Source organism: Xenopus tropicalis, chromosome 8, assembly GCF_000004195.4.
Source record: "Xenopus tropicalis strain Nigerian chromosome 8, UCB_Xtro_10.0, whole genome shotgun sequence".
NCBI lineage: Eukaryota > Metazoa > Chordata > Amphibia > Anura > Pipidae > Xenopus > Xenopus tropicalis.
The window spans coordinates 137,452,789-137,465,604 of NC_030684.2; the positions used below are offsets into that span (position 1 = coordinate 137,452,789).

The following is a 12,816-nucleotide window of genomic DNA, read 5'->3' on the forward strand; positions in this document are numbered from 1 at the left end:
GAATTATAATGGCGGCAATGGGGCAGTCGGTTCAGGGACCGCATTGGTCCATGATTTGACAAAATCTTTTAACCTGCCCGATCAATATCTATCCAATTTCAGGCCAGATATCGGTCGGCCAGGCCCCTCGTTCCTGCCCCTACACGGGCCGATAAGCTGCCGAATCGGTCTAAGGGACCCATATCGTCAGCTACAATCGGCCCGTGATTGGCCACCTTTAGACAGATTTGGCAGCTAATCGGCCCGTGTATAGGCACTAACGATGGGCCTGCCTGACCAACATCTGGCCTGAAATCGGGCAGATCTCGATTGGGCAGGTTTAAAAATTTAGTCAGATCAGGGACGAACCAACAACGCCTATACCTGCCGTTCTAATTCGATCATTTTGCCCCAGGGCCAAACGACAGAATTAGCCCGATATTGCCCCGTAGGTGGGGATATCGGGAGAAGATCTGCTCGCTTGGTGAGGTCATGTATGGCCACCTTAAGACTGGGGCGGCTCAGTAGGTGGGCCAGGGGCTTGACCAAAGGGTACCAGCAAATACATTGGCCTTGGCAGGTCATTTACTGGCTACGAAATTGAGAAAATCTAATTCTAGAAAGTAACTGCCAATAATATAAAAAAAACACCTTCCAGACAGTCAGACTTGCCAAGAGCAGACATTTTTTTTTTTTTTAAAGATCGTTAAAAGGGAAAATAAATACGTTAGGAAATGAGCCATGAGAAAAACACAAACGAATTGCGAACGGTGGGTCCCATGTATCACTGCAAACAAATGGCAACGATAAAGCCGTCGCAGGCATGTGGTTTATAGCGGGACATAAATCAATTCCGTGTAACCACTGAGAGAAGAGCCAGAGAGAGAGAGAGGGGCCCCCTCTGCCCCGAATACACACACTCCTCCACTCACGGGATTGGCTCATCCCTTAACCCAATCGTGGTGCTGCATTTCCTACTAACTGTCCTTTACAGCGCTCAGGGGCAAATGAAGCAAGACTATGTATCTATTAATATATCCCCCCCAACTTGTATATTCTGCCACTTATCATAAAATGGAGGAACAACAGGGGGGAGAGGGGAAATTGATTTTCTGACGATTGGCAAACGTCCTCTGTGGGGCCGGTGTAACTACATTATGGGGGGGTAGGAGTCTATAATAGACATACTCAGGAGGAAATGGGTGCAACTCATTTGCAAGGGCCAAGGAGTGCTGCCCACAATGCAGTGCTCCCATAGCCGCAGTGCGATAAAGGACAAGCGTGCCTAGCTATGTTGTTTTAAAAGACACATGTCCGTAGCATGGTTCCCCTTGAGATTAGCAAGCGAAAGAAACAGTTTGAGCCATTCGCTCCCAGACGATAGATAGTTTCAAGGAAGGGATGGATGCCATTTCAAGGAGTGAAGAAGGCCCTGGGTTTCTAAAGGTGGCCATACACGTTAAGAACCACTCGCTTGGCGAGGTCGCCAACCGAGCGGATCTTCTCCAGATATCCCCACCTACGGGTGGGCGATATCGAGCAAATGCAGGCTAATTCGATCGTTTGGCCCTGGGGCGAAATGATCGAATTCTAACGGCGGCAATGGCACAGTCGGTTCGGAGAACGATGCGGTCCCCGATCCGACTAAATATTTTAACCTGCCCGATCAATATCTGCCCAATTTCAGGTATCGGTCGGGCAGTCACGTCATCTCTGCCCATACACGGGCCGATAAGCTGCCGAATCTGTCTAAGGGACCGATATCAGCAGCTACAATTGGCCCGTGTAAGTATAAGAGAGTTCTAGAGAACATACATGCAGCCAGGGAAATAGTATGGAGTACATGTACAGTAAACATGCCTGTATTAGCGGCTGCCGAGGCATTCCTTATCAGTGATTAAAGATAAAATGAGAACTCTCTGGGGAGGGTATCTGCCATGTTGTTTGCTACTTTGAACTGTAGGGCTAGCACTGACCAGTAGGTGGGGCACTTCTTTGACTCTACAGCTCTCTGATTGATATGCCGCATAACAGGGGGGAACATTCAGTGGCAGAAAGCAAGTAAACAAATTCATCCGGCTTCTACTCACCTTGGCAGTTGCCCCAGTTTTTCGACTGCTCGATATCCTGCTCAAAGCTACCCCTAAAATAGAAAACAACAACAAAAACCCTGAGTTTAAAAGCAAGGAATGCAGATATTAAAGGTGGCCATGCATGCTGCAATCCGCTCTTTTGGCAAGGTCACCAAACAAGCAGATCTTCTCCTGATATGCCCACCTAAAATGGACAATATTTGGCTAATTCGATTGTTTGGCCCTAGGGTCAAAATGGTGGCATGGGTGCCATTAAAGAAAGGACCACATCAATGAGCCAATGCGGTCTCTGATCCGGTTGAAAATCAAACCTGACCAATTGAGATCTGGCCAGTCGGGGTGCCCATACACGGGCAGATAATCTGCCAAAATGGTCTGAAGGGCCAGGAACCAGTGTATTAAGAGCATTTAAGGGTAATTGCAGTAGCTGGGGCTCCGCGAGGAGCCGTGAATCTCAGACAAACCAGGAAGCTTTTGGGATATTTTAAATCAAGGGCTTTTACTGAAATTCCCTGGAACCAATAGGGATCTAAATCAGCATTTCTTTGATTTTACATTTATAAATACTATTCACATTTTAACTTGTTTTCCTATTTAGTGTTTTAATGAGTTCTTGAGGGACACGGCTAGCGTGGTGCAGACGTTCAATAGCGCTCATTTACATCTTGGGGGCATCAACAGGACCATTCCTGGATGCTCAGATATCAGACTTCTCTGCCAGCGGATGTCGAACCGAGGGGTTTGAAGGTTAGATTGGGAAGAATGTTTATTTACTCTTCAAAATAGGCCTAAAAGACCAGCTTGAAGATCAATTATGGTGAGATGTATGGTTAAAACTCATTTGCTGCCCTAGATAGTCTTGGAGCTATGGCTGAATGACTGATATACCAATATTTTCCTACACTGGCAACCTTAAGCCAAACGGAGCCCTGATGGGAAGCTGGAACTGAAGTCTGAACCACTGTGAATGTGCACAAAAGCCTTCATTGTTGGTGGGTGGTGATGAGGCCTACAAATCCTACAGGGAATCACTTAAGGTCCCCATACACGGGCCGATTGTAGCTGCCGATATGGGTCCCTTGGACCAATTTGGCAGCTTATCGGCCCAAGTAGGGGCAGAAACAACGGCCATACCCGACCGATATCTGGCCTGAAATTGGGCAGATATGGATCGGGCAGGTTAAAAGATTCAGTCGGATCGGGGACCACATCGGCTCGTTGATGGGGTCCCCAAACCGACTGTGCCATTGCCGTTTCCGTCGTTTTGATGGAATTAGCCTACATTTTCCCTATAGCTCCCACCCGTAGGTGGGGATATCGGGAGAAGATCTGCTCACTTGGCGAGGTCGCCAAGCAAGCGGATCTTAACGTGTATGGGCACCATTTAAGGTGGCCATACACAGGCAGATTTAAGCTGCAGATTCAAATCCTTTAGACCAACTCGGCAGCTTATCTGCTCGTGTATGGGGCCCCCCTGATTGATTTATGGGCAAAAATCATCCAGGTGTCGATTGGAAAGGTTCGATTTACCTGTTGGACTCCTTGATCCAACGGCTCTTATACTCATCACTGTAATTCCAGACGATCAAATTAGCCCAATATTGCTCACTCTAGGTGGACATATCGGGAGAACATCCGCTCGTTTGGGGACCCCACCTCTAATTATTTGCCCAACTGGTAAATGCATCTGATGATTATTACTCTCGCATCTTACCTTATATCATTGCGGTAGCTGGCACAGGCTCCGGATTTAAGCCAAACACAGTAAGGATCTCTGGACGCCAGACAGCTCCTGTGGGACAAAAGCAAGTAGACCTGACAAAGTGCTACCAGAGAGACCACTACAGAGTCCACAGCAACTGAACTCAGAAGTAAATAATGAAAATTGTGCCCTATTTCTCACTACTCTGACCACTGTTCAAAGACTTCTCTGGTTTCTTAATGGACTTGCTTATTCCAAATGTGTTATCAGTGAATGTATCTCCATTGACTGCATCTTTGTCTGGTTATGCATCTCATGAGTTAGATATAAAGGCACAATAAGAAGACAAAGAGGATGAGAAGATGCCCAAGAAAATTATTCTTGAGTTGGTCAAGGTTCCCATAGGCATTGAATGCATTTAATGACCCAACTCTAGAATTCTCGACGAGGCCCACTAATACCCAAGTGATACCTAGTATGGCCTTTAGATAAAATGGCTTTCAGCTCCTCTGAGTTCCAGAGATACCATTGAAAAGACAAGTCTTGGGAAAAATCTCGATCTGCTGGAGCACCGATGAATCATTTTGAGGTCAGATTTCTACCTACTTAGCCGGATTGTAGACATTAATATCTTCAAGTAGACCTGACAAAGTGCTACCAGAGAGATCACTACAGAGTCCACAGCAACTGACCTCTGAAGTAAATGAAAATTGTGCCCTATTTCTCACTGCTCTGGTTTCTTAATGGACTTGCTTATTCCAAATGTGATGGTGCCCACACAATCTCTTAAGGAATATCTTTTGGATTTAGGAACTCTTTCTGTTTATTTCCTATGGGTTGAGTAGGCCTTCCAGTGTTTTCATGGAGAACTTCAGCAGTTCCCATCAGCATAACTTTTGGTCATCCTTCTTGGCTGTCCTGGGCTGCAGAAGCCCTGGCCAATAATCTTTCCCCGCTGAGATTGTGTAAACTGAATGCTTGCAGGGTTACGTGGCTGTATCCAGGGTTGGACTTGCCGGCGGGACACCCCAGTGGGTGGGCCCTGACACCCCTATACGACACTGGTTGTATCTGTGTTATGAACGCAGTGGTTCCAGAGTTAGCTAAAGGGACACTACAAGACGGTTCTGATTGTCTCGTTGTCGTATTGTTGTGAGGCATGAATCATAACTTTGAATGTGCCATATGATATAAGCTAATCAGAGGCAGGGATAGCCTAAAAAGCAGGAACAATCTATAAACGACTTGTTCTTATTACCCCTGGCAGTCTCTCATCCACACAAACCAGCACAATATGGCGCATCAAAGCAAACCCAGCTGATTATAATATTCCGCTTCTCTCTGCAACTAGAACGTTTGTGGCCTTTGAGCACATGTAAAAAAAAAATGACTTTGTACAGCTCTTAATGCCGGCAACTTTGTAGTGCGGTATTCACACTGGTGTATGCGCTCGGTGGGAGGCCTGTGTGCGCCGGTGTCTTAGTCAGAGGCCTGTGGTGTAAGGACGAGCCTAAATGAAGCCCCGGTCGCTTTGTTCTACGCCTTCACGCGTTGCCTTGCGAGTTTATTAATGAGATTATTACCGAGACTGCTTTTGTCAGCCCTAGAAATGCTTTTCCTTGTGCACTTATTCCCAAACTAGCGGGAAACGCGGAATGTAAAAAGACGCAGAAATGAATAGATCTTGTTAAAAAAAGAAGCAGAAATCAAAGGGTAAGGAATCAGGCCGTGGGGCTTACCTCCGGCACGTGCCGTACAGTTCACAGCGGCTCAGGGGCACTCTGATGATGCAGCTCGAGAAGGCTACAAACAAAGCATGGTTCTCCCGGTCCAGCTGCAGTCCCAGAATCCTCCTGTCCTCCTTTTTGACGTTGCACCTAATATACAAAGGAAGGCTGTGTTATCCCCTCTGTACAATTGTACTTGAAATATATGTTTATCTTTCAGTCTGCTGTGGGCAGTAATTGAGCTATCCCAGTTCTACAGGGCCTAATAATGTATATAAAACCAACACATCAGAAGTCTTTACACAGAGTAGGGCGTTTCTCCAACTCATCAGCTCAAAGTGGTTTCTGGAAGATTTCTATTTGCTCTTTATACACCAGACTAAAGCTGTTTGAATCTCTGTTGACTGCATCTTTGTCTGGTTATGCATCTCATGAGTAAAGGTCCCCATACACGTGATGATTCACCCGATATCCCCACCTATGGGTGGGCGATAACGGGGAACATGTAGGCTAATCTGATCTGGGCCCTGGGGCCAAACGATCGAATTATAATGGCGGCAATGGGGCAGTTGGTTCGGGGACCGCATCAACGAGCCGATGCGGTCCCCGATCTGTCTGAATCTTTTAACCTGCCCGATCGATATCTGGCCAATTCCAGGCCAGATATCGGTCGGGTATGGCTGTTGTTTTTGCCCCTACATGGGTCGATTAGCTGCCGAACCGATATCGGCAGCTACAATCAGCCCGTGTATGGGGACCTTAAGATATAAAGGCACAATAAAAAGATAAAGAGGATGAGAAGATGTCCAAGAAAATTATTCTTGAGTTGGTCAAGGTTCCCATAGGCTTTCATTGAATGCATTTGATGACCCAACTCTAGAATTTTCGACGAGGCCCACTGATAGATTCCTTTCATGCAAGTGATACAGAGTATGGCCACTAGATAAAATGGCTTTCAGCTCCTCTGGTTTCCAGAGATAACTCTTTATACACCAGACTAAAGCTGTTTGAATGTATCTCCATTGACTAAATCTTTGTCTGGTTATGCATCTCATGAGTAAGATATAAAGACACAATAAGTAGATAAAAAGAATTGATAAAAAGTTGACCCAAGGCCTAGTCTGATCTTGGAGTCAGGAAGGAATTTTTTCCCCTCTGCAGCAAATTAGAGGCTTCAGATGGGGTTTTTGCCTTCCTCTGGACCAACTAGCAGTTAGGCAGGTTATATATAGGCATTATGGTTGAACATGATGGATGTATGTCTTTTTTCAACCCAACTTACTATGTTACTATGTAAGGTTCCCATAGGCTTCCATTGAATGCATTTAATGACCCAACTCTAGAATTCTCGACGAAGCCCACTGATAGATTCCTTTCATGTTAGTGATACCTAGAATGGCCATTAGATAAAATCGCTTTCAGCCTCTCTGAGTTCCAGAGATACCATTGAAAAGGAAAAATCTCGATCTGCTGGAGAAACCCTTGCGAGCAATGGTAGAACAACTCGAGTACCGATTAATCATTTTGAGGTCAGATTTGTACTTACTTAGCCGGGTTGTAGACATTAATATCTTCAAGCAGAAGCGTCTCCACTGTAGAGTTTTCGGTTGTACCGGAGAGGACCTTCAAGACTTTCCCATCCTCGGAACCCAGGAACAGAACGGTATAGTTCCCGTAAGGTCCAGCTGAGGTATCAGCAGCTAGGTGGGTCAGCTTAAACCTGGATAGGACAATTACATGTGATATAGATTACATGACCGTAATTGGCACATAACATTCCTTACAGTTTGCAGTCTCGCCTCTACAATAGCACAAAGAATATCTCCATCTCATTTGCAAATGTTCTACCCGGATACATGTAGAAATCAACGTGAGATCATGATAAAGCTGTTTTGTACAAGTGGAATTGCATCGAATCTGCTGACCTATTTCAGGAAGCTCCCAAGGGCCAGATCTTCCAGAGTTCATTAGCTAAATTTTTCAAGGCTGCCAATCAAGCGAAACTCTAGTACAGATCAGCCAGCCCTTTCCAGACGGCTCCATTATGCAGTATTTGCAAAATTCCCATGAAAATGAGTATGGATATACAAAATGACATGTTGTTGCGTGGGGGGGAGATCGGAAACAGACGAGGCAGGGTGGCGTTTGGCAGATCAAGATGCCTACAGATGATCATTATAACTATGTGGCTGCTCTGTACCTGCTGGTTGTTTTTGTAAACCAGGGTGTCTCGGTGATGGAGAGCACTGCCTCGTCCAGCAGAGGATAGGATTTGATGAAGGAGAGGGTCTCATCGGGAAACTCATTCGACGTCTTGTAGGTCGCTGCTTTTCCATATCCAGCGCAGCAGCCGGGCCTAGAATAAGAAAAAGGCACGGAGGTTGGCCAGCTGGCAGATTTGGGAAGAACCATGAAGCCCAGCATATAGATATGGAGATAAACAGAAACCCCACGTGTAGATAAGGAAATAACCATAAAGTCCATCATGTAAATATGGAAATACCCATAATATATCAACATAGATATGGAAATACCCATGATATATCAACATAGGGAAATACCCATGGTCATCATGGTCAAATGATGAAGTGAATAGCACTTCTTCCATGCAGCAATGGGATCCTGAGATCAATCCCAGCTAGGGTCCTATCTGCATGGAGTTTATATGTTCTCCATGTGTCTGTGTGGGTTTCCTACTAGTACTCGGGTTTCCTCCCAAACTCAAAAAAAAACCAGGCAGGTTAATTGGCCTCTGACTAAGTAGACCATAGTGTGTTTGAATGTGATAGGGACCTTAGATTGTAAGCTCCACTGGGGCAGGGACTGATGGGAATGTGATAGGGACCTTAGATTGTAAGCTCACTGGGGCAGGGACTGATGGGAATGTGATAGGGACCTTAGATTGTAAGCTCACTGGGGCAGGGACTGATGGGAATGTGATAGGGACCTTAGATTGTAAGCTCCACTGGGGCAGGGACTGATGGGAATGTGATAGGGACCTTAGATTGTAAGCTCACTGGGGCAGGGGCTGATGGGAATGTGATAGGGACCTTAGATTGTAAGCTCACTGGGACAGAGACTGATGGGAATGTGATAGGGACCTTAGATTGTAAGCTCACTGGGGCAGGGACTGATGGGAATGGGATAGGGACCTTAGATTGTAAGCTCCACTGGGGCAGGGACTGATGGGAATGTGATAGGGACCTTAGATTGTAAGCTCACTGGGACAGGGACTGATGGGAATGTGATAGGGACCTTAGATTGTAAGCTCACTGGGGCAGGGACTGATGGGAATGTGATAGGGACCTTAGATTGTAAGCTCCACTGGGGCAGGGACTGATGGGAATGTGATAGGGGCCTTAGATTGTAAGCTCACTGGGACAGGGACTGATGGGAATGTGATAGGGACCTTAGAATGTAAGCTCACTGGGGCAGGGACTGATGGGAATGGGATAGGGACCTTAGATTGTAAGCTCACTGGGTCAGGGACTGATGGGAATGTGATAGGGGCCTTAGATTGTAATCTCACTGGGGCAGGGACTGATGGGAATGGGATAGGGACCTTAGATTGTAAGCTCACTGGGGCAGGGACTGATGGGAATGTGATAGGGACCTTAGATTGTAAGCTCACTGGGGCAGGGACTGATATGAATGTGATAGGGAGCTTAGATTGTAAGCTCACTGGGGCAGGGACAGATGGGAATGTGATAGGGACATTAGATTGTAAGCTCACTGGGGCAGGGACTGATGGGAATTGTCCAGCTTGTACATATGGAAATGACCATGAAGCCCAACATGTAGATATGGAAATAGGAATTAGCCTTCTGTTTATGGTTATTTCCATACATACATGCTCAGTCTTCCAATATCTAGCATAATCCAACCAGGATAAAGGGTTGTATCTGCACCAACGGGCTAATTACCTTGGAGTAGGGACTTTGTCTTCTGGAATCGGGGTCCATGCAGATTCTGTAGTCTTCTGTTCCTTAAACTTCCCATTAAACACCTTCTCAATATCATCCATGTAGTAGGCACAGACCCCAGAACCAGTAATACTGTGGAGGAATAAAACAATATAGTTATGACTCTATTGTTCAGTTCATTGCTTGTATACCAACTCCACAGCCAGCAACTACTGGGTTATAATGCAAACAATGTGCAGTACATCCACATTCAGGGTTCAGTCCATAAGTCCAAGCATAATAAAAATATGGAGCCAATCCTAGTTGTCCTAGACAATGGACACGAGAGACTTTCCCAAAAAAGAGCTGAGAACAAGAATTTACTAAAGAGTGAGAACCTCCTGAATCCAAGAAGGGATGAATCAATCCTGTAGAAGCGAATCACAGCATTAGAATCTTCACAGTACTAAATCAACTAACCAATCAGAGCATTAGAATGGTCTGCATAAGCAGAGACAACTCAAGCAATGAAATATGGAACTAAGCTCATTATGAGAACTTGTTTGAGTAGGTATCTAATTGGACAATTATTTTTGACAGCAGATCTGTGAGGGTGTCATGGCCAAGAGTTCCATAGGGCCATAGGTTGACCACTACCAGCAATGCCCACCTACATCAGACCTAAGTTTACCACAGATGGGCCATGTAGCTAAACTGTTCCATAGGGCCATAGGTTGACCACTACCAGCAATGCCCACCTACATCAGACCTTAGTTTACCACTAATGGGCCATGTAGCTAAACTGTTCCATAGGGCCATAGGTTGACCACTACCAGCAATGCCCACCTACATCAGACCTAAGTTTAGCACAGATGGGTCATGTAGCTAAACTGTTCCATAGGGCCATAGGTTGACCACTACCAGCAATGGCCACCTACATCAGATCTAAGTTTACCACTGATGGGCCATGTAGCTGAACTGTTCCATAGGGCCAGAGGTTGACCACTACCAGCAATAGCCACCTACATCAGACCTAAGTTTACCACTGATGGGCCATGTAGCTAAACTGTTCCATAGGGCCATAGGTTGACCAGCAATGGCCACTTACATCAGACCTTAGATTACCACTGATGGGTCATGTAGCTAAACTGTTCCATAGGGCCATAGGTTGACCACCAATGGCCACCTACATCAGACCTAAGTTTACCACTGATGGTTCTTGTAGCTAAACTGTTCCATAGGGCCATAGGTTGACCAGCAATGGCCACCTACATCAGACCTAAGTTTACCACTGATGGGTCATGTAACTAAACTGTTCCATAGGGCCATAGGTTGCCCACCAATGGCCACCTACATCAGACCTTAGATTACCCCTGATGGACCATGTAGCTGAACTGTCCACATCATGACCAAGCATTGTGCCCTAAGCAACTACCAAACAGCCCAAGATTTTGCCATGGTACTCAGGTAAAAAGAGGTAGCAAACAGAATTTTCCCTAATTGAATTATCGGGCCTCACCTTGTGAGAACAGATGGAGATGTTCTTGTAGGCCCTGCTAAAACATCTACAGAAGCTGTAACAACAGCAGGAAAAAGCATCCCGCGAGAAAGATTCTTTCCTTTATTATGAGAAAGCGCATTCGGCGCCCAGCAGATCCGTCGGTTATAAAAGCCTTTATTTTTATTTTGTGCGGAATTATGCAGCCGTTCCGTCTATCCCCGTGGCCCGGTGGATTATTTCCTATACAGCAAAGCTGTCATTACATTTCAAATAAGATGTTCCCTCTACACCTCGGCACATAAGAGCGCACTTCCACGGTGCAGTGATATATTGCCCCCCATTACCTGCGGTTTTCCTTAGAACTTGTAATTTATCCTCGTCTTTATTGGGTTTTGTCTGCAAGTGCCAGGGGCCGGCACTAAATCATACCGTGAACTCTCCCAGCCACTCCGTTTCCATTTGATGGCCCCGCTGGGCTCTGTAGCCTCCTTTCTCCTTTGCGTCGCTAATGCATTAATGGAGCAGCGATATCCTATCCATTTATTTAGATTCACCCGTTATGAGCGTATCTTTCTCTATGTCATGGCCATATCATTGGGCGCTCGATGGCTACTAAAGGCGATGCAGCGGTACAATAAACACGGGTATTTGTGATGGAATCTACGTTACAGTTTATCTCTTTATATGCATCAAATCTCCCAAAGACTTAAGGGTGCACAACAAAGGAGCAGTAAATGCACTCCGAGGATGAATAACTTACAGTAAAAGTTAATTGATAACACAAAGACTAAAGGTCCCCATACACGGGCCGATTCTAGCTGCCGATATGGGTCCCTTAGACAGATTTGGCAGCTAATCGGCCCGTGTATGGGGACTACTGACGGGACTGCCCGACCGATATCCGGCCTGAAATCGGGCAGATCTCGATCCGGGCAGGTTAGAAAATCTAGTCGGATCGGGGACCCCATCGGTTGATGCATTCCCCGGACCGACTTTGCCTATACCCGTCATTATAATTCGACTGTTTGGCCCCAGGGCCAAATGATCGAATTAGCCTGGATTCTCCCAAAATCGCCCACCTGTAGGTGGCCCGTGTATGGGGACTACTGATGGGCCTGGTTTAAAAATCTAGTCGGATCGGGGACCGCATCGGCTCATTGATGGAGTCCCCGAACCGACTTTTCCCCAGGGCCAAACGATCGAATTAGCCTGGATTCTCCCGATATCGCCCACCCGTAGGTGGCCTGTGTATGGGGACTACTGATGGGACTGCCCGACCGATATCTGGCCTGAAATTGGGCAGATCTCGATCGGGCAGGTTTAAAAATCTAGTCGGATCGGGGAACGCATCAGCTCGTTGATGCGGTCCCCGAACCGACTTTGTTGTAATTCGATAATTTTGCCCCAGGGCCAAACGATCGAATTACCCTGGATTCTCCCGATATCGCCCACCCGTAGGTGGGGGATATCGGGAGAAGACCCAGTGGCTTGGAGACATCGCCAAGCGAGCGGATCTTAAGGTGTATGGGGACCTTAAGGATATTTAGTTTGACCAAAAATTGCTTTAAAAAGCGAGCGAGGGTTCAGACGGGGCCATAGGTATCTGTCCTACAGAATTAGCACCGGCACCCGTACTAGTAAGGTTGATCTGCTATCCGACCCTACTGTGCATTCCGTGCCCTTGAGTGAAATTGCCCATCCATAAAAGTTTAATCCCATTGCTGTCCTTATCGTCTGAAAATAAATTCACTCGCAGAGCTCTGTAGCAATGCTCCTAGCACAGCTCCCAAAGCAATTCCTTCTTGACGGAGGGAAATTAAAGCATTTGTATGGCTGGGATGTGCTTCAGCATCTACTCTGTCCTACGCTGTATGGGGAAGGAGAAAGAGGCATTTAGATAAGAGAGAGAAAG

General features: G+C 46.3%; 1 protein-coding gene across 2 annotated transcripts in view; it reads right to left on the bottom strand.

Annotated features, from left to right (window-relative positions):
- sema6c (semaphorin 6C) overlaps nt 1-12,816 on the bottom strand; it is a 145,641-nt gene that overhangs the window by 18,252 nt on the left and 114,573 nt on the right. For both annotated transcript variants that reach the window (XM_002937269.4, XM_004917580.3), the window contains exons 12-17: nt 9,425-9,556; nt 7,702-7,857; nt 7,048-7,221; nt 5,514-5,651; nt 3,787-3,864; nt 2,070-2,122 (exon numbers count right to left, since the gene is read on the bottom strand). In XM_002937269.4, the coding sequence (XP_002937315.2) occupies nt 2,070-2,122; nt 3,787-3,864; nt 5,514-5,651; nt 7,048-7,221; nt 7,702-7,857; nt 9,425-9,556 (731 nt within the window). The remainder of the gene's footprint in view (nt 1-2,069; nt 2,123-3,786; nt 3,865-5,513; nt 5,652-7,047; nt 7,222-7,701; nt 7,858-9,424; nt 9,557-12,816) is intronic.